General features: G+C 35.8%; 1 protein-coding gene across 5 annotated transcripts in view; it reads left to right on the forward strand.

Moving 5' to 3' along the window:
- The window catches only part of NAV3 (neuron navigator 3), a 595,667-nt gene that overhangs the window by 522,450 nt on the left and 49,948 nt on the right, over nt 1–23,269 (forward strand). For all 5 annotated transcript variants that reach the window (XM_072724439.1, XM_072724437.1, XM_025992156.2 and 2 more), the window contains 4 exons: nt 3,044–3,096; nt 8,945–8,968; nt 11,429–11,506; nt 20,163–20,246. In XM_072724439.1, the coding sequence (XP_072580540.1) occupies nt 3,044–3,096; nt 8,945–8,968; nt 11,429–11,506; nt 20,163–20,246 (239 nt within the window). The remainder of the gene's footprint in view (nt 1–3,043; nt 3,097–8,944; nt 8,969–11,428; nt 11,507–20,162; nt 20,247–23,269) is intronic.

A 23,269-nucleotide genomic window follows, 5' to 3' on the forward strand; every position in this document is an offset into this window, starting at 1 on the left:
GTCGCCATCACAAGGATTCCTGAAGAGTAAATAAATGAGTAAGTATAACTCTCATTTTTAGGGAGCCCTGAAGCTTGAAGAAGTTTTAGTCTGCATTACCTTCTGTTTCTTTATGCATTTGGAAATATGCCAGAAATTGTTTAGGTTAATAGTTACCTATAGGACAGCTCAGAACAAATCGAACATTCCCATACAGAAATCCTCATTATTTTAGAGACTATTTGCCCTTGTGTGTCAAATATCAGAGCAAATGTTTTGTTTGACACCTTAAAGAACCATACAGATACATAAACGAGAAAAATGATCTCATGAAACTACTGCATGTTGCCAACTTGTATTCTCAGAAACTCCCTCTGCTGTTGGTTTCTATTATCATATCAGAATTCATATCAGGTCTACTTTTTTGCCTTAGAAGTTTCATTTCCTTATACAATGCAACAGGTTCTATGTGAATACTTTGTAATAGTTCTATTTGAAAAACTCAGGAGGCCTCATTGATGTTCAAATATATGTAATTTTTTAAGCTATATAACTGCAGGTGTGAAATTTGACAATATTTGAGAGATTTTCCTCTTTGATTTAGAGGAAGATTTTTTAAAATAGCCATAAAGGAAACTGTGGCACACATATTATAAAGCATATCAGCTAAGGATAAAATAAAGGTAAACATAAAACTTTAAACTGATCAGAATACAATCAGACATGAAATCAGCCAACTATCCTAGTCTTTAATAATTATGTGTGAAAGAAAGGACTCCAGACCTTGAAACATACTGTTATGCCTCTGGTCATCCACTTATCTGTGGTATGAACTTGACCAGGTTTCTTAACTTAATCAGTGCTAATTCCTGCATCTATAATTCACAGGTTTGTCATGAGAATGAAATTAGGGGGTAGCTCTGTTCCTTTCTCTTTATCCTTCCTACTTTTTTAAAGTTTCTTCTGACTAAAAGTTTAGATAGCTGTGAAAATTGATTTCATGTTTTCAGGCCACCACTGTACATTTAAACTGCTGGCATTAAATCGGTTGATCACCACTGCCATTACCTTTTGGGTTATTAACTGAAGCCCCTCGGCTCAGTGTGACGGAGGGGGGTTATATCCCGAGAGTCTGCTGATTGTGGCAGAGTAGATAGACAAAATTAAACTGATAAGAAATGTGAAGTCATTGTTTTTTTGAGATGGTTCTATCACTCTCTTCACAGACAGGCATCTTATAATACTGTAAAAAATAATTTGTGGGGATTCCAGAGTGGCTCAGCGGTTTAGCACCTGCCTTCAGCTCAGGGCATGTCCTGGAGTCCTGGGTTCGAGTCCCACGTTGGGCTCCCTGCATGGAGCCTGCTTCTCCCTCTGCCTCTCTCTCTATCTCTATCTCTATCTCTCTCTCTATTTCTATCTCTCATGAATAAATAAAATATTTAAAAAAACAATAATTTGCTAAGCATCCTGGTGACTCATCTAGGGTGCCTCATTTACAGAAAGAATACTTTTCTTATGCTGGGAAAGTCCGGCCTTCTGTGTATGAAGATTCAATCATCTAAACTGCTGAACGCCAGGCTGAGTGGGCACAATGGCTCTTTGATGCCCATACATTGAACAGTAAACTATTACAGGTCTTATCTTGTGGTCTACCATCAAGGGATTGTTGAGCTAGCGAGATGGCAGGGGCTTTATTGATGCCTTCTCTGCTCAATGCTCATGGTGAAGATAAAGAAACAGCCTCAGACTAGGAGGAGGTCATTGACCTATGAATAGTAGGTAGCAGCAATGGACCCAAAATGGAATCTCCTGATTTGTTGTCCACCTGCCTTCTGTACCCTATGCTGAAAATCTTAGTTTAGAGGCTGGAAGAATGTGGGATTTTGTTTGTATTGTGTTCTTCAGATGACTAACATTTTACACATCTCACAGAGGGGTAGTAGAAATCTGAGGATTGTCCTTTATTCTTCTTTTGACCAACATTTTTACATTTAGTCAGTTTTAAACAAGTTCTTGCTGCTGTCCCTCAAATTCATCCCTTGCTTTTGAGCCCCACTGCCATAATCCTACACACAGGATTGTCCCAGTCCTCTCCGGACCAGGTTGTGAGCATCTCCCATGTATTCTTATAGTACCCCTTGCATTGCTCTCGACAGGGTTTTTATTACTCTATTGTAATTATCTTCTGAGTTGTATATCTTTCTACTTTTTTTTTTGAGCTCCTAGGATGGTGTTATCATTTTTATAGTCCCAGGATCTAGAAATGGCCTCTCTCATTGGATGGGCCCAACTAATGTGTTTTAATGGGTGAATATGCAGAAATAACTTTATATTACCCCACAGTGAAAAACAGAAGGACTTTTCTACAAATATAATTAAGCATAATTTTACCACCTTTTGGACTTAACACATTAGATGTGCAGAGATATAAAACAGTCTATCAATTGTGTAAGATGGTATTTTTGGTATACTCCAATAAAAATATGAAATTTCCGTTCTTCGTTTCCGTGAGACACCACCTTGAAATAAGTATTTTTCTATGACTAAAACTACAAAAGGAATAATAATTCTCCATTTAAAAGGGCATAATCGACTCATCACAGATAATGTTGAAATAGCAAGTTAAGTTAAATGCTTATTCCCCTGAAAGCATATGGCGAAAACCATTGAAAATAGATCCTTGTTGTATAAAAAGGAAATTAAATAAATAAAATACATAAAACGTTTTCTTAAAGTGTAAAGTTTCTGGCCACTTTATTTTAGGTTTCTGTGATTTTTCTGGTAATTTATTCTGTGAAAGTTTACTACAGCTTGAAATAAGCACACAGCACACTCGGAGGGTCTATCCAACATGATGAAGGAGGTATTTTAGAGGAACAGGTATGGGACCTTCCCCTGTCTCAACTGTTTGACCTCCAGAAGCAGAATCATTCTCCGATTCTTCTGTCTAGCTGTTATTATTTTACGTCCCTAATGGCCTGTTCTCCACGTTCCAGCAAAGGCCCGCTGTTTCTGAGCAGACTTCAGTATTTCACCTTTTGTTCTTCTTTGCTTTTTCCAGTTCACGGCTCTTCATTATCACTGGTCTCCAGCACGTCTTCCCTTTACTCGACAGTAAGTATCCACTGTGAAGAGAAAGCTTCTGCATTTGCCAAGCACACGCGTGACTCAGTGGATTGATACTTATGCAGAAGTTGGGCAGGAAGTAATGCGCAGAGCTACCGCACCCTTCTGCAACCCACTTACTTATATGTGCCTTCACTGGACCTTGGGGTACTTGTTAAAGTTAGTGAGTGCATTTCTTCATGCACTGAATTTCGTAAAACCGATTGGGGTACGCCTGGGAATCCCTGAGCCCTTGTTCTATGCTGTACCATAAATTCATAATATTGACTAGTTTTCCTTGTTTGGATGTCTGAACCATGACTGGCAATTGTCCTCTGGTATTTTCTCCATTTTATTATTTTAATTTTTCAAGTTCATATTTTTGAGAAGATTGTGCCAAAGGGTGAGGGCCAAAAAGGCCTAGAGATTTATTTTTTTTTTAATTTTTATTTATTTATGACAGTCACACAGAGAGAGAGAGAGGCAGAGACACAGGCAGACGGAGAAGCAGGCTCCATGCACCGGGAGCCCGACGTGGGATTCGATCCCGGGTCTCCAGGATCGTGCCCTGGGCCAAAGGCAGGCGCCAAACCGCTGCGCCACCCAGGGATCCCAGCCTAGAGATTTAAAAACAAAACAAAACAAAACAAAACAAAAAACCTATCTTCTGAAATAGACGGTGATTTTTAAAACTATTTCTTAAAAAAGAGAAAAATGCTAGTGTTTCAACTTACTTTCCCTATGCATAAAAACAAAAAAAGATCTCTAGGAAGTTGTATTTTATAAGAGGACTCCTTCATGCCAGGTGAGGGTGAGGTGTATTTAGTTTACTGCATCTCACTGGGACTAGAGCACTGTGAATAATCCTGAGTCCAGGACTGAAAGGTTCATAAAAAGATCAGTCTTGGCTGTCGCTGAGCAATTAAGCATGACGGGCAATACTAATTGTTTCACTCATTTCATTAGGCTTAAATGGTAGGGCCCTCCTTTTATAAGCTCATATTGCATATTTACTGCTTTGGATAGTTACTCAAGATCACGTTGTTATTGGGAAAGGCAATATTTTTCCCATCATTTCTCCTTTTGATTAAATTTGCCAATTACACTCTGTCAATGAAGAAATCAGTATTGCTTCAATTTACTGCCTAAAGCAGTAAATTGAAGGCAAATGGATAAGAAGTGAGAAAGGTGCAATGTTTGGGGGAAACAACACATAAAAGAAACGTGTTCACGCTTAGTGTCCCTCCTAATTGGCCCAGCGCCACTGCTTGTTGAGGGGATGTGCTCTGACTTAAACCATTTTGGTTGAAGTCTCTGTATAGGATAGAATCAAGAGATGCAGCATGTTTATAGTATTTTTAAATATATGCAAAAACAGTGTTTGGATAAAACTGCCTTCATTCAGCCTGAGACAGACAAAGAAGAAAAGGCACGTGGGTTAAAGGAAAACAGATGGCCAATTACTATGTACCAGAGTCCAATAGAACTTTCTGTGATAATAAAAATGTTCTATAGCTGCACTGTGTAATATAGTAACCTCTGGCCACATGTGGCTGTTGAATATTTGCAGCATGTCTGGTATGACAAGACGAACTGAATTTTTAAGTTAATTAATTTAAATTTAAATAGGCACATGTGCCCAGTAGCTACTATATTGGCTATTGCAGGCTTATAGAGAACAAAGCAGGTACGTTTTAAAAATTGTAGATAGGCTCATTGAGTTGAGCATTTGATTCTTGATTTCAGCTCAGGTCATAATCTCAGGGTTGTGAGACTGAGGAGTAAGAGTAGGTGTCAAAATGGTAAGGATAATCAGAAAGCATAAATGAGAGATTAAAACAAAATGACTATATATGCATACCCATGTGCCAAAATTTAGAAATGAAATACACCCTTATGTGTGAAAAGAATGGGTTGGTTGATCAAACTATGTGAAAGGTGATATTGTTAGGATATTAGGGAATTTAATTGTACAGAAAATGACTGAAATTATATTCTTGAACTCATAAATAACCTAGAGTTGAACAACTCAAATAAATGCATATTTGAAGGACTGATAAAGAGAAAAATCAAAGATAATGAGGAGTCAGATTTTTGTCCCCCATTATCATGCACTGAGTCTCCACTGACAATGAGAAAATATCTGTGAAAGTGCTTTTCAAACCATGAAGTAAAAAGGCAGTTTATCATTTTTCATGCCTTCTTAAAGACTGTGGATCAGGATTCAGTTGATTTGCATTCTTGCCTAACTCTATCAGCAGCTATTATATGACATCAGGCAAATTGCTAGGTTTTTTTGGACCATACCTGTAAAATAAAATTGGAAAACAACAGTCAGATCTATCCCATCTGTCACGTGGGTTTGGTGTAATTATTAGAGAAGACCAGGAATGTTGTATACCATAAATAACAAAAATTATGGTATACTACATGGTTCTAGGAGCACTGTTTATACCATAGTCTATATGAATTGCATCTTTTGAGATTATGCAGTATTCAACTAACGTAGGTGTGCATGGTGGTACTTCATAAAATAATTTAAGTGTCTATGGGGGGGGGCGAAGTTCCTTTTTTTAAGAACAATATTAGGCTCTATCTGCTTTTATTAGGCAAAATACTGTTCTTATGAACCGTGAGTATAAATCATGTTTCCTCTGACATCATTTATACAACTTACAGAATTATATATTTTGCTGTACGTATTTCACTTGAAGTTAAACTAATAAAATGGCTTTTTGCAAAAAACATTTACCTATAAAATCACCGATTTAACAAATCTCATTGTACAGATTCTTCACCTATACATTCTTTTAAAGCTTCTACCACTTACAGTTTGGTAAATTTCTTCAAAGTATCTTGTTATAAAGTTAAGTATATCACCTTATGGAATTTCTGAGCAGAAAGATTCAGGGAATTTGCATGTTGGTTGGGAATCACAGACTTAGTTTGATCTGCCAACTTATTACCTTTGGCAAACTTAGGGTTTGTGTGCTTGTGTTTAAATCCAAGCCAACGCTGTGACATCCGGAGCTTTTAATCTAAAAGTGCAAATTGCTAAATTATTTTTAATGTAATCGGAATATCTAGCAACACTGAGATTAAATTCCTCCAGGTTTACAGATTCTTGGCATCAACCCCTTTAGATGCTGGCATGAGTTCCCAGGCTTGGTTCCAGACCCCACCACCTCTTCTTTTCTTCTACCTCTTTTCTTCCTCAGTTTCAGTTCTTAGTTATTGTTGTGCTGTTACTTTTCGTATAGGAAAGACATACTTCTTATTACTCACATCTGTATGAAAAGTGAGGGAAATAGACATTAGCCAAGGAAGGCTGTGTGACTTTTTTTTTTTTAATTCTAGAGCCTTTTTTTATTCTTTGCATTCCTGGCCCTTTTAGCCTTGCAATAAATAGGTTCTTTCTGACTGATTGTGTCTTTAAAAGTTTATTGGATCTGTTTTGTAATTGGAATCTAATTTATGTTGATTTAATAAGGGCTGGGGCCATGTTTGGTTCATTAGCATATTTCCTAACCTACAGCTAATTCAAGAAGGAATTTTTTTTTTTAAGTAACTTTGGCTGAATGAATGGCAGGTTGATGGTTCATAGAATAAAGAGTCATCTGATATATTTGTATTTAGTTAAAATGTTTTATACTGTGTACCATCTTTTAGAACACTGGGCTTGGTTCAACACCGTCATTTAAAAATGGCAAGTAATCACATTCCATCATTTTTTATCTCATGCCTAAATCGCTGAAAGAAATACAATATTAAAATTCTGCCTCACTGCTTTGACTTTATGATAACACCTTACCTGGTATTGATAGTCATGGGGTATAAAAGGAGGCAAAGATTAAGGAAAAGAGAGTTCTGAAAAAACAACAATAAGAAAAGAGTTTATATACTATACCTACAGAATTAATATGTAATGGTTATGCTTATGAGTAATATATATAACTTATTCAAGGCTTTTTTAATGAGAAGATATGATGGATAGCCTTTTTATTTTTTAAGTAGAATACATTGCTTTTTTAAAATACTCAAATTATTTATTAAAAGTTTCATATAATCCTAACAGGCCTTAAGCAGCATTTGGACAGAATATAGTGGCAATGAACATGCAAAGTTCTAAGGAAAACAAATAGTCCTGGTTAATTGCACATTTGTCTTAAGGCAAACAACTTCCAGCTTTCTTTTGCTTTAAGATGAAATTTCCATCTTAAGGTTAGTTCCCTAACTAATCTTAAAATTAGTTCCTTACTTCTGATTCAAAAACAGACTACATCTGACACCTTAATATTATTAGAATCAAAAAAATAAAATATTCCCTTAAAAATTAAAGTTGAACTGTAAAATATTCAAGTTTCGTGTTAGCATTTATTTTTAAAACATAGTTTTCTTATACAGGCTATTAGGATTATACTATTTAACCACTCTATTACTTTAACACTTTATTATTAACTATACATTATTTTTAAGAGCAGAGAAAATACAGGAAAGAGAATACTCCAGAAATGCTTATGCATAAAAATATCTAAGTTTATTTTACTTTGTTTTATTTTATGTTTTCTGGAGAAAAAAAAGAAAGTAGTTCGGGTACTTCTGCATCAGTTAACTGGGAAGTGTCCCCAAAGGAGAGATAGGAAATAAGGGGCTTTTTTTCACTTTCAGACCTCAAGGCAATGAGCAGATTTGTACTGTTCAGCGATATTCATTCTCCAGCTTTTTCCAGAATAAGGGAGCTTCCCAAACATAATGGCACACATAACTCATTTTCTGGCATTTTGCAGCCCAGCAAAAAGAAGAAAAACAGAGCTGGGAATTTTCTGCAACTGAGTCCAAAACAGCCTGCAAGCTTTCATAGCAGTCCTCATTTCCATAATGTGTATAACCCAGATGTTTGTCAGCCACTTTTATCTCCACCTTGACACTGGGCATTTTACTCTTTGCTGGCTTGCAGCTCCATAAACTTCATTAATAATCATTAGGGACAATAAAAGAAGATAGAAACTGATTTTCTGTGGTTATTAGTAAAGGTCAATATTTTCCCTCCGGCTTTATTTGAGATTTTTTTTATGATGTGTAAATCATAAAAGGGTTTGTGTGCTTGTGTTTAAATCCAAGCCAAAATAAAACTCCAACACCTAAGTCTTGCCTGAAGATCTCTATAGAGCATGGAGTGTATTTTCTATAATATGAATGAAAAAAAAAAGTAATGTTTCCTTTTTTCCTACACCCATCTATTTTAAGATAGAATTTTATGACTTGTTTTGCTTTTGTTGCTTATGGTCTGACTCTAAGGGTAACATGTTCTTTTAATTCTAACTTTGCGGGACACCTGGGTGGCTCAGCAGTTGAGCATCTGCCTTCAGGCAGGTCATGATCCTGGAGTCCTGGGATCGAGTCCCACGTTGGGCTCCCTGCAGGGAGCCTGCTTCTCCCTCTGCCTGTGTCTCTGCCTCTCTCTGTGTGTCTCTCAAGAATAAATAAATAAAATCTTTAATTCTAACTTTGCTTGTAAGGCATATTGTATGTCCATGAATCAAATAACCTACATTTTCAGTGAATCATATATATGTAAGGAAGCATTCGTTTGTAATCTTAAAGGTTCCTGTTATAATAATATAATAATATCATAATTATATAAATACAATATCACTATCATAATCATTTGTAACAATATGATAAAATAACATGTATTTTACTATAATAATATTATGTATTTTACTAGTCTTATATTGGATCATAGTAACATTTTGAAAATACAGTATAATTATACAATGAAATTACTCATTTATACTTGTGGAACAAAATGACTTAGTTATATTTATAGATAATTTTTACCTTTTGTCTTTAACAGGCTGAAGAAAAGGCTCATTCAGAGGTAAAATTTGTAGCATTTTTGAATTTGATGCTCTTTGTGTACACTTGTGATGAATGCTTCTACCAGTAGAGGGCTCTGTGATACAGAGGCATAGCTCTCCAGCACGGCTGATAGACGCGATCCTCTAGTTGATAAATGGTCTTGGGTGCTTCCTCATAAAGAAAATGAAAAGAAGTTCTTAAAAGCAAACTCTCCTCTCACATTCTAGAATGGGGTTTTATATCAACAACTAACCATCGCCTGCAGTAGTAAGCACTCATTAAACCCGATGAATGAATGGATGTGTGGTCTTCCTCGCTTATTGTCGTCTCTTCTCACCAATGCCTATGAGACTAACTGCATAGGATTAATGTAGTGTTGAGTCTTAGGCACCACATCTCCACAAGAGAAGCTCCCAGCATCCCAGCCTATCTCTTCATGCCAGGACTTTGCTGTTCTGACCACCACTTTATGTCTAGCGTGCTACATTGTTCTGACCACACACGTTTCACAAATACACACCCTCTCGCAATCATGCACAGGTCAGGTTGCAACCTGGAGAGTGTTCTTTTGGTTTCCCTTTGTAAAAGAATTGTCCTATCCCAGGAGAGCAGGACTTTAATTAGGCCTTTATTCAAGGTGTGGTAATGACTATTTGATTGGTTGACACTGAGGCAGTCAGAACACAGAGAAAACCAGTGTCTTGGCGGCAGCCTTTGCAATGGAATTCCTTGCCTTACTTTGCCTTTAAAGTAAAATTTGTGCTATGTTTAAAATATCGAAATAGTATTGGTTATAGCAATCTGATTATCTAGACCAAAAAAGTAAATATGGTTTTAAAAAAACTATACTATTTTATTTATGTTGCATGGACAGGACAGTGCTTCTAATTTGGTCATAATGTAACTACTGAGGTATTCGAATGCTGCCTATTTGCCTGATTAGTACTTACCCAACTCCCCTTTGTATCATTCCTGCCCCTAATGGGTCATGGTTTTTTTAAAAAAATAATTTACATTACCTTAAGTTTTCCTAGATTTCATTGTAAAGTATTATGTAATGGAGATTATTAATTTGAGAAAGGCTGTTTGAATTTGTATTGGTTTAAGAAAATAGGTGGTCTATTTTCTGGGACTATCTGTGGTCGTCATCATTCAAATGCAAGTCAAGTGCTATTTAGGGCTAGTGAACCTCTTAAAAAAAACAGGAGTGAAACAGAATCACATTTGCTGAGATTATAATAAATGTCCACTGTCTCTGCTTCCAGCTTAAAGTTCACAGCTCCTTTTTGACTCTTGCAATATTGACTACCATTTTTTTTTCCACAAGAGGGAAAAAAATAAGACAGTTAATGGACTATGTCAAGAATGCTCTTTCAAACTGAGATAGTATTCCAAATGTCCAGCCACAACAATAGAAGACTTATTTTCACAGAAATGAGAAGAATTAGAGTAGAATATTTGGCATCTGAGTAACTAAAATCCCTTGAGACCAGAAATATACTTACAGACTTAGCCTCAGATGGTTGTAAATGTTTTACCCTTACTAATCTGTGTTTACATGTTTTAGCAACATAAGATATTCAGGTTCAACTGCAGAGAATGCTTATATTAACAATTTAAATGTGATGTGAAATACTCTCTTTTTTCTGGTTCAGTTTTATTACAATGTGAACTTAGCTAAGGAAGAAGACATTTTAGCATATTAATTTTGTTGGCTTATCTTATTTGAACAGTATTACTAATTTTTCTGCTTACTTTTAAACTATAGGTAATCTATAAAGCATTACTATTCTGAGTTAATAATAACTCTGTGAATAAAAAGCATTACAGTAAAGATTTGGGAAGGCTTCTCTGAGTGTTAGCCATTGAAACTCCAGCTAATAAAATTATTTCCAAATATGGACTCATTACTTGTGGAATTAGAGCCATCTTTCAGTGACTAAAGGATATTCCACAGCTTCTGAGAAATTGCCAAACTACAGACAATTAAAATAAGCACACACCAAAAAAACTGAGTATTTTTCTAAAACTCTATGCTCAATGCCATGCTAGAACATTCAGTACTTTTTGCTAAAAGAAGACCCAGAAAAAATGTGTCTATGTATATTTAATTTTTAAAAAGAAAAGATCTTACTGCCTGAGTTCTGTTACCACAAATTCCCTGAAGTAGGAGAATTAATAGAGAAAATAAACTTGATTCTTGAGTCAGGCAGATGGGGCAAGAGAGCAAGCAAACATCCTTTAATTTGCAAATTTGGGTCCTAACCTTGAACAGTCACTTACCGCTCTTCTTAATAAGGGCATTTGACTATTACTGTGTAGCTAGTGTTCACATTTCTTTGTTTTTTTCAGGAATTGGTGCTGATACACTAATTAAGGGGTTGCATGAGTGAAATATAACATTTACTTTCTTGGATTGAATTCTTAGTTTTAAGTAAAAATATAGTATATTGAATTGATTTTTTTAAATTATATCCAGCAAATCCACAAACTGCGGCGAGAGCTGGTTGCGTCACAAGAAAAAGTTGCTACCCTCACATCTCAACTCTCAGCAAACGTAAGTCACTTGTGATTATTTTTCGATATATCTAAACAGACATGTAAGTAGTAAATGGAATAACCTTAGCAACAGATAGACAAATTTTAAATGGCCAAAAATAAAGTCTTCAGTCAGTCATATGAAGGTAAACTTTCCTGCATACTGAGTATTAAAATGTAAACCCAAACTGATGTGGTTAAAAGGCCTTTTGTTTCTTCTAAGGTTGGAGACATTAGTCACAGTTACAAGGGTTATTTCTTATGTCTTTTTTTACTCTCTATAGATTTTTTTTTCCAGCCACAATACGGTTGGGGTTGATAGTGATTAACTCTGGAAGATAAAATATTCTATGTGCCCTGCCTTCTTCAGCACAATTTACTGGGCAATTAGTTAAGCATCCAATTAATTATATAAAAAAAATTAACTTAGGATGACATTTGAGTATCTGAGCTATGTTGTAAATGAGAGGTAGTTCTCTTAAAAATTTTGGCAGCCTTCTCACAGCAGTTTGGCCAGCTGAGAATGGCAAAAATGACGCCAGTGAAGACCATCAATAGTCTTTCCACGTGCCAGGGAATACTCAGAATAGATGGAGAATAATAACGGAGAACACGTGGCATGGTGCCTGGTCCTAAGGAACAGTAGTGTTAGGAGCACCAGTGAGGGGTAGGGAAGCTCCTGCTGTTTTGCCATTTGCCTTGCCACCTTCATCCAACACTAATCTGTTCAGTTGAACCGTGTAGCTTTGGGCCTCTCGTCTGCCTCATGGATCTCTACTCTCCATTGAGGTTTTCTATGTCCCAGACAAAGCATGACATAGCAAGAGAGAGCAGGTGTAGTAGGCCCACGGGGTATGACTTGACTAAGAGAGATTTTAAGGATGAAAATTCTTGTGTCATACAACTTCCACAGCATATAAGTGAGTCATTTCACTGACAATGTATTCATTTTACAACTGTACTTGAATTGATTTTATCTTTTCAATGTTGGGAGGATAAAATTAATTTTGGATTGTCTGTATTTATTTTTATAGATGTTAGGGAATCGTTAAAAATAATAGCAGGTTTTAGAGAATTTTTAGGCAATACTGGAAGAGACAACAGAATTATTTAACCCATATTTTCCATCTAAGAAGAATTCTTAAAGAAATAGTTCAGAAGAAACTATAAATTTTATACCAGACTAGTGAATAAGAGTATAAAACACTCTGTCTACATTCCTGAATCTGTACCCAAAGGACAAATGACAATGTAAATGCCAACACACTGGGCTGTATTTATCTGCAACGAGGAAGGCTCAGTGGCAGACCCCACTCGTTGGATGGTCAAGATATTTATAGATGTCTTTAACGATTAAAATTGAAGGATTTTATTTTTATTGTGTAAATGTCTCTTGCATGGGTTTATATATTCAGACATTAATAATAAACATCTGCTATACATTATGGAATTTTTAAATTCCATAAACAATTTTTAAACTATTGCCATTTAAAAAGCTTTACGTTATGTGCCTCTTGTATTAAAAAGGAAAACTGAAACTAAAAACAAGCCTGTAATAAAAGACATATACTTGTTTTTCCCTCAGACACCCTACCTAAACATGGTTGTTGGTTTCTTTTTGGGGGCCTGGGTGGTGGAGGGAGTAGAGTTGACACATAGTGTTGCATTAGTTTCAGGTGTACAGCTTAGTGATTTGACCAATGTATACACTATCCTGTGTTCCCTGCAAGAGTTGCTGCCATTTGTTCCATTACATCACTATTACATTATCATTGACCGTATTCCTTAGGCTCTGGTTTTTATTCCCGTGACTTACTCATTCCATAATTGGAGGCCTGGATCTCCGTCTCCCCTTCACCTATTTGCCCATTGCCCCACACTTTCCCGCAGGCAGGCATCAATTTGTTCTCTATATTTATAGGTCTGGTTCTACTTTTTGTTTGCTTGTTTTTTTCCAGATTTCATTGATGAGTGGAATCATATGCCATTTGTCTTTCTCTTTTCTTTCATTTGCACTTCACTTAGCATAATACGTCAAGATCCATCTATGTTGTCTCAAAAGGCACAATCCCACCCTTTTTTATGACTGCATAATATTCAATGGTTGGTTTCTTATGTTTCTTTTCAGTGTTGATCTTTTGAAGAGATATATGCAGTACACACTTGCAAAGGCTTGTATACACACACATACACACACACACACACATACACACACACACACAGAGGAGCAACCAAATTTTAACCTGAGGAAGCAGTCCTGAAATATGACTCTGTACCATTGTTTGGGAAAGGAGCAAAAAATTTTTAAGGGTGACAGCCGTTGGCTACCTACCACTTCTGCTCCAGTCATGCATGCCACACTGATTATCACTGATGTGTTTTCATGACTTTGGCTCATGTAGTCTCAGCTGAGCATCAATATGACCACCAGAGGGTGAAAATTGATTTTGGTGGTGAAAAAAATTTACTCTTTTTTATGCATAAAGCACAGTATTCATAGAGTACATGGACAGGTATACATCATATCTATGGTATTAAAATGTCATGGAGGAAAGGGGTGATTAGGAAAAAAAGCATAGAATATTTCCTCAAGGAACAATAATGAAAAAAAGGAATGAATACAGAATTAGAGCAAGTAGTGTCAAATAGGTGATTTTGTTTATCAAGTTCTAGTCTTAGAGAAGATGCCCAAATGTCTCCAGCTTCCCCTACCCATATCTATGTTATCTTAACTGTGCCTTTTGCTCACAGATAGGAGCCTAAGTTATATCCTATTTTGCAGGCCTTTTTTTTTTTTACTTCATAATGCATTTTATAAATCTTCTTAAATCACCTAAGAGCCACACAAAAAACTATACCTAGCAACTTTATTTTTTAACAGTAAAGAACATTGCAAACAACCAAAATATCCCTTCAGGGGTTGTTGTGTAAAACAAACTATCATGGATTACCACTCAGCCATCTTATATATCTATGTCAACTTGTATTTTTAAATGTACAAACTTTTTTGTACATTTAAAAATTTGAATTACTTATGAATTATCTATTAACTGCAAATTATCTTGAACTTTCTTTGGCATTTGATTTATAATGTCACTTAAGTTCCCATAGAGCATAATGAGCCATCAAAGGATTTTTTAGTTAATATTTTATTTTTTCTTAGTTCTAAAAAATACTGCATTTAAATTTCATTCAGAGAATATGCTCAGATATTCAAATTAACAAATTCAGGATATCTGTTAATATCTATTGATGTATGTAATATATACATGTAATATACAGGTGCAGAAGTTAAGTCAGTCATAAGACTGAATAAAATTATTTCTGTACAGAACTCTTTAAGTCAAAAACTATTTTTAATCTTGTAATCCTTTTTGGAAGTAGGAGTAAACCTTGTATTGTTTTAGTTTATTTAAACTGCATAAGATCACTACAATGAGCATTATTGTATAGAAGTGAAGTAGTAAAAGAGCCATGATTTTTATAAGGATGAATTACAATGGATTTGGTTCTGTAGAAAATATCATTAACTGTTAACTTTTTATTTAATGATTATTTAAGTGTCCAGATAATTGATTTTTTACTCAATATATGAGTCACTCTATCAGAACTAAAATGATTCTCCTTACTTTGGGGAATTTTTGTTGTTGTGTTGTTAATTGATCTGTCAATTGAACTGTGTTTGGGCTTGACATAATTATATTTTTTTCTGACATAATTATATTTATATGGAATCCACACAATAATCCATGTTTTAATTTTTAAATTTGAAACTTACCTGCTTATCTATTAAAATGCTTTTTTCAGAGGCACCTGGGTGGCTCCGTGGGTGAGCATCTGCCTTTGGCTCAGGGTGTGATTCTGGGGTCCTGGATACAAGTTCCACATCGGGCTCCCTGCATGGAGCCTGCTTCTCCCTCTGCCTGTGTCTATGCCTCTCTCTCTATCTCTCTCAGGAGTAAATAAATAAAATCTTAAAAAAAAAAATATATATATATATATATATATTTAAAGTGCTTTTTTCCTCACTTTGTTAAAAGGAGCAGCAGTAGGGGTGCCTGAGTGGAGCAGTTGGTTAAACATCTTACTCTTGGTTTGGGCTCAGGTCATAATCTCAGGCTTGTGAGGTCAAGCCCCAAGTCAGGCTCCATGCTCAGTGTGGATTCTCCTGGAGATTCTTTCTCTCTCCCTCTCTGCCTCCCCCTGGCTCACATTCTCTCTCTCTCTCAAATAAATAAATCTTAAAAAAAAAAAAAAACCCATAGCAGTGGTAAATTAGAAAGGTGCCCAGCCAACTCACTTTTCGTTTGACCGGCAGAGTAAACCTCCACTCAGTAGAATATGCAGTGAATCTTCCCATCCACTTGTCAGGTTCTCTGATCATAGAGCTACATAAAGCCCTGGGAGGACTCTCTGTAAAGCACTTTCTACTAGAAAGTGTCTTTAGAAAGGAAAGAGGGTATGTTGGCAGGTGCTACTGCCTGACCTCGCCGAATCAATACAGCACATGTGAACAGGAGGAAAAGAGGATCCCACCAGCGAGCCACTGCAAATGTATGTATGGCCATATCCTACAGTCAGCCGGCCCCCCAGCCTCTCACCCACACCTTCCTACTGCCAAATCAGGTGCTAAGCATTTGTTGGCATGATAATATATTTTGTTGATGAATCTCAGCTCTTACATATTTAGAAGTAGGCACTAAGGCTAGTTATTATTACCATTTTTGAAAGATACCGCTGAATGAATATGTCACAAAACAGAGGGTCTTTTTTTTTTTTTTTTTTTTTTTTTGCCTTTCAGCACATAGGTCTTTTAGCCAAAAATCTCTCAGGTGTTCTTTTGTTTAGGATTGTGTCTGGTTTTTTTGTTCTATTTAATATTTCTATTTTTAATTTTTTTTTAAATTTATTACTTTTAAAGATTTTATTTATCCATTCATGAGTCTCACACAGAGGCAGAGACACAGGCAGAGAGAGAAGCAGGCTCCCTGCAGGGAGCCCCATGTGGGACTCGATCCCAGGACCCCAGGATCATGCCCTGTAGGCAGATGCTCAACCACTGAGCCCCCCAGGCATCGCATATTTAATATTTTTATACATTCTGGCAGTTACTCTCGTTTTTCTGTATCTCCTTTCACAGAAAACAGTTTTGCACGTATTAACAATGACAAACACTGAAGGAACAATTTTATATTGTGTAAAAGAAATGTGAAACCTTATTTATGATACCTTCAGAGTCCTTTTCAGTTCATCTATTGTTTTTCAAATGTAAAGTCACACTTATGTACATCTCCATATAAATCTCTATATTTTTTTTCTGGTTGATGGACTGTCATTAAATTCTGGGTGAATAAATATAATGCTGGCACTTTTTCATAACCTTTCGTCTTACTGTTTAGCAGCACAATAATTCTCTTTATGTAAAGATCCAGATTATATTCAGATTATATTATAGAATTCCAAAACTAAAGACAGTGTGTATTAGAAATACCTTCCCTTACCTAATATTCAGTTGTGTCTATTTTATTCCCTTGACAGACTTCACCTAACACAAGTCAGGGAATATTCATTATCATGTTAATAGAGTTTTACTCTGGCTTAAAAATTATGCAGCTGCTAAGAGAAAAGTCGAAACCAAGTAAACCATGATCAATAATCCCCCTAAAAATCCACAATTTTAGAAAAAGTCACCATATTATTAAGTTTTTTAGATAAGATCTATTGTCCTATTGTCAATTGCTTTTGCTTTTCATTTTCTCTCCATTGAGGTGAGAAAGATCATCACTGGTAGTAATGGTTTCTGTTATTTGTTTCTTGTACTCTCTTTCTATTAATCCAATTGGTGAGAAATTTAACTTTGTATTAACTCAAAGTAACAAAGTTAATCTGATAACTGAAGCCAAGGCAACATAAATTTAAATAAAGCAGTATTTCACTGACACATCTCTAGCATATTTTTCATGGAGAACAATGTGACTCAAAATGTTCTTTGGTAACTAGTTATACATTTTCTTATGAATAATTAGTGAACATCAATGTTCCAAAGATTGAAAACTGACAATCTCATAGCGAACATTTTGTATGAACTAATAGCTACAAAATACAGGCAATACATTTATTCAGCATATTCACATTCCTACTTTATTTGCCATATTTTAACTCTTGTTTAACTGAGAAAATATGCAAAGAAGGTAAAGTTTAAATTTTCTTCCAAGTTTATACATTCAAGTTTATATATCCAATAATTAAGCCTTACAGTTGTTTTGGAGAATTAAAATTGCAATATTGAGTAGATTCCTGCATTACTTTTAGTAAATATTAATGGTGGTTTTAGCCAGAATTTTCACTATTCTAAGAGAAAATGAGCAATTTTATTTTAGGATTTAGTAACCCATTGTATATAAATGGGCAAATATAAATCATGGCAAATGGGCAAATATATTTGGGCAAATATATTATAAATCACATGGAGCAATACATTAAAGCAAAATCTAACTACTGCTACACACACTTATGTACATCTCCATATAAATCTCTATATTTTTTTTCTGGTTGATGGACTGTCATTAAATTCTGGGTGAATAAATATAATGCTGGCACTTTTTCATAACCTTTCGTCTTACTGTTTAGCAGCACAATAATTCACATGGGTGACTCTCAGAAACACAATGTTAAGAAAAAGAAAACAGTCACAAAAAAATTGTTGCCATATGATTCCATTCTGATAGTTTTAAAAATAGACAAAGCTAAAATAAAGTGTTTAGGGATGCAACTAAAAAGAGAAGCAAGAAAATCATTGCCATAAGTGCTTATCTGTGGAAAGGGAAGAGGGGACAGTAATAAGAGAAAGATAAGAGAAAATTTCTAGGGTCTTCACTTGTCCTATTTTTTGACTTGGCTGGTGAGTGTATGAATGTTCACTGCGTGAGAAAACGATGAGCTGTGCCTTTTCATTTTGTTCACTTTTAATATGGTTTATATGATTTAATATGCTTTTGTTCTCTTTTTAAATTTTCTTACAATAAAAAGGTTACATGTGAGAGAGAATATGGAACATAAGCTAATTTCTTATATATGGAGCCTGATGCAATGATATTCCTTATCACTGAAAACATTTTAAGCTCAAGATACTATCCCTTTTTTAAAAAAAAAAAGAGTATTATTTATCCTATTAAATCTGCTAACTAACCTTGGAGTATGATTCTCATGGCTGTGCGTGTGAAAGAGAGAGAAAGAGAAAGATTTGGTGGGAAAATGAGATAGAGGAAGGAGAGAGTGGAAAAAGAATAAAAGTTTGTATCGGTGGACTGAAGATTAATAGAAGAAGAATCCTCCACAAATTATCTTTCTCTATATTGTTGTGTCAGGAAAAGGAGGGGAGCAGCGCAGGATAAGCTCAGAGCTAGGAACAAGGACGCCTTTGTATCATGATCCTAATGGAAGGGACTTGTACCTTCTAGCTGTTACCAGTAGTGGAATATACACTTCTTTCTGTTACGAATAATGGAATAAATTTCTAGTGCCCTAATCCTTTGGACCCCTGCAATCCATGTGATAATGGCTACCTCAGCTTTTCAGCTCTGTGAGAGTTACAAGGTGATATATTTTAGTAAGTCCTTTTACTCCTTTCTCTCAAAAAATTAATCTTTGGCCGAGGGTTGCCAAATACCCCCCCCCCCCCCCACACACACACATAGTTTATTTTCGATGTAGGTTGTAAAATAAATTCTATCATCATGTCTTTGTAAGGGCACAATAAAAGTAGATCGGTTTAAGATAATACACCTGTAGTTCTCCTCAAGCAACAGTGAGAGATTGAAGCACCTCTTCATGCTTAATATTCTGTGGGTGAAGCTGATAGATAATGGCATGTCAACAGAACCTGGCCTATTTTAGAGCTGTGAGATTGTCAAATACCTCTTAATCATAAGAGTTTGGGTTTTATAAAAAAAAAAAAAGTTTGGGTTTTATACTGCAATAAGTGTAATTCCCTGAGATTTAAAAGAAAGCCATGAAAACTTAAATAAAATATGACTGAATATTATTTCTAGCTGGCCTACCTGTACTTCCTTCGTTGAAGGGAATAAAGTAGCAATAAAAGCCCTTTTATTGTAAAGAGTTTGGAAAGTGAAGACAACTCTTTCTGATACCATTCTGTTGTAAGCACAAAGAGAGGAAAGGTAATGTTATAGCTGTCAGCAGATGTCTGACACTAGAAGGAGAGTATCGCTATAATAAAGGAGCGAACAATATCTTCAAAGGTCATCATGGAGGTATAAAAATGAGATACATTTGTCCATTGACTATTGCAGGGACCTCCTCTTGAGCTTTAAGTCTAAAAACTTGGCACCTCAGAACTGTGTTCTGTATTTTGGGTGTCAAGTCCTCTGTGATATGCAAGTCAGAAGGTGTTATTATTTGCAAAATACCATCCCTTTTCAGAAGTTGAATTCACATTAAATGTCAAGAGATGGAATTTAAACTGAAGTTTAGAAATGATAAACAAAGATTTGTGTTAAGGGAGAGTCATCACTGAAAGCTAACGGTGATGGTCATAGTATTTAAAAAGTTCGGATACCTGAAATTGAGCATTTTATAAAATCAGGAGTTTTCATCCATCCATCCATATACAAGGTTCTGACATTTAAAATGTGTTCCTTCCATCTTGTTCACAGGCTCACCTCGTAGCAGCTTTTGAAAAGAGCTTAGGGAATATGACTGGCCGGCTGCAGAGTCTAACCATGACAGCAGAACAGAAGGTATGTTCACGAATTACCACAGGGGCTTGAAATAAGACAGCAAGTTGCATAGGATGTTTAAACAATGCATGACCTGCAGCTCCTTAAGCGTAATACTGGAGGGGATCCATTCCATTCTAAATTGGAAAATGGCAAGATAATACTTTTTCTTTTCAGATTTTAAAGACTTGTGATTCATTTTGATCCATATTAGGACACACACACACACACACACACACACAAGTTCTTTCCAGGCAGTCTATTATTTTACTTCTGATTGGACCTATTAAAAGAATACCAAATGTTAAGAAAGAGAAACAGTCGTATATGAGAAGAGTTAGAATATTCTAGGAACAGTTTGTCATGCAGTTGACAAGAATTGCACTCTGACAAGCATTTTCACAAACTCATGGTCTATAAGCCCAGATAGAGACCATGGCAGTAATTGGAGATACCGGTGGAGAAAGTTTGGAGGAGATGCGAGGACTCTCTAAAGTCAGGGGACTCTTGTTGCAGCGTCTGTGGGCAAGAGACTGAAACACTGACCCTGAGCTAAAGTTTAGAAATACGGAATGCTACAGGAAGATTTGTGTCACTTGGGAGTAACGAGGTCTAGTTGGCATCTGGGGGTGCTGTCTTTGAAAAGTAAAGTTAACTCATATCAAAAACTTGAAAATAAAGTCGCATCTGTTTTATGGAGGGGAGGGGGAGAAGAAATTCTAAAAAGAAAGAAACAGAGAATTTAGTTCACAAGACAGACATAATCAAAAAAGTTCATTTTGCCGAGAAAGAATCTGGACATTTCCATGGGATGACCAGTAACTTCCCTCTCTGCCATGACTTCGGTGACCCTCACCTGAGTCCTTGGATGGGTGTTAGAGACAGATGAAGTCTCTAAAAGTGTATGGAAACATTTGTAAAAACTGCATATGTGCATCATATGGGCAGATGTCCACAGTTTTCATCTAATTTCCAAAGAGATGCAAAACCTAAAAGGCTTTGGGTATTTTCAGATCAGTACCTAGATCTATCCTTAGAGATGGCTTCGGTTTTGTCTTCAGTTCTGTAAAGTATGTCATTAGCGTTGGAGAACTAGTGTGTGTTACCATTTTGTCAGTTTACTGTTTTTTTAATTAAATAAAAAACCTGAATGAACAGCCCAATTAAACTAAAGAGAAAATCAAATATTCCTGTGATAGCCTGCCGTAATTAGCAAACTCTATTTAATTCGCCTTTTCACTCTCCTATTTCAGAGAATCCCCCCACCCCTGAAAAAGAACACTGTCCTTCCCCGTCAGGGGATCCTCCCTGTAAGGGAAGATGACAAATGCCTTTTGAGCACAGGGATCTTATCTTCATCTTTCATCATACCACTTCACTATGTAACCTAAGAGCTTAGTAAATAGGATGCCGAGGTCTTGTAGGCCAGCCAAGTGGGAAAGCGTGTGAAGGCTGGAGCCCGGGGAAGCTTGAGTGAGAATCTCGAAGGAACTTCCTAAGAGCTGTAGAATCTTCCTTCACTGACCCTCACATTCGTCATTTGAAAAGTCAGGTTTATAATAACAACCTTGTAGAATCGCTGTGGGATACTATGCAATACCACAGACAGTGGACAGGAAAACACATGTTACCTTTCTTTGCACTTCTCTCCTTTTATTCCTCTTAAAAAAATATGGGATAAATCAAATTCATCATTGGCCATATGCCAGGAACATTGCTTGAAATCATGGTTAGTGTTTAAGTCTCAATATCTTTAAGAAGTCAAAATTAATGCTTTTTAGCGACCCATATTGCCTAAAATTCTTTTATATTTATGAGTACATTTTCTCATGGAAATTGGAAAACTCTGCATTTGTTAATGCCTATGAATAATGCCTTGAATATTTTTAAATACATCTGCATAATGCGTGGAATTTTATCATTGTGTGCACATTACCCATAAAGTAACATTGCCAAAATTATAAAATTTTCTCAGAAGATATCGTGATGTCTGAAATTGCCTTGCCTTTTTTTAACTGAAAATAAAATGATTGCTTGTCTCGTTGCAAGCTGCATGCACACAACGATGTTAGGAAGTGGTTTATGTTATTAATCTGAGATTTAAAACTTTCCTATTTCCAAGGTGGCCTTGGGAATCATAAAACTAATTGCAATATGATATGGCACGATTCAATAACAGGATCTAGTGAAAATAAGTAGAAGAATGTATATAACAAGATGCCCGAGCCTATGTAATTACTACCGCAAAGCGCTGAATGGAATTGAATGTCAGGGAAGCTAAGGCACAAAGGGAGATTGCTTGGCTTGTCTAGTTCTCATTTTCTGACCAGAAAGAGCATAATTTAGATCGAAGAGACAAACTTTTTGGCACTGAACTCAAGGACAAATTTATTGTAAAGTTTCTTAAATTGGGGTCATGGAATAACAAAAGACAAAATCGCCGTTGAAATAGACATTTCTCTAAAAGCTGAGGGCATAACATTTAATCATATTTCAGTAAAGTCATTTCTTCAGGGAGCTGAGATAAAAGGGTATATTGCTCTCTGGTGATCCAACAATCCTGGGAAAAAGATTAGCGCATACAGAGCAGAGGTTTTTGAAACTCTGTTCTTGGAGTTCCAGGGCTCATTTGTCCATTTAATCATTCACCAAAGTTCTATTGAATTTCTACTGTGTAGGAGAGACTGCTCTAGCTACTGAGAATTCAGCAGTGAAAAAATATATGTGTGTATAATATATACATGTATATATAGTACATACGTATATAATATATTACATATAATATATGCATTTTATATACACACACACTGTTTATGTCCTAGTTTATAACTGGTTATAACATAAAATAGAGATCATATTCTAGTATGTGACAGATTATGATAAAAATACAGGATTTCAGGTAAAGATAAGCACCACTGAAAATGTTGAGAGTGAAGATATTGGGAAGTGAAGGTGGGATGCTACCACAGGAAGCAACAGAAGTCAAGGTTGGGTTACATACATACTTGAGAAATGTTAATGAAACTGGGACTCAAACCCTCAAA

This window comes from Vulpes vulpes, chromosome 10 (assembly GCF_048418805.1).
Source record: "Vulpes vulpes isolate BD-2025 chromosome 10, VulVul3, whole genome shotgun sequence".
NCBI classification, from domain to species: domain Eukaryota; kingdom Metazoa; phylum Chordata; class Mammalia; order Carnivora; family Canidae; genus Vulpes; species Vulpes vulpes.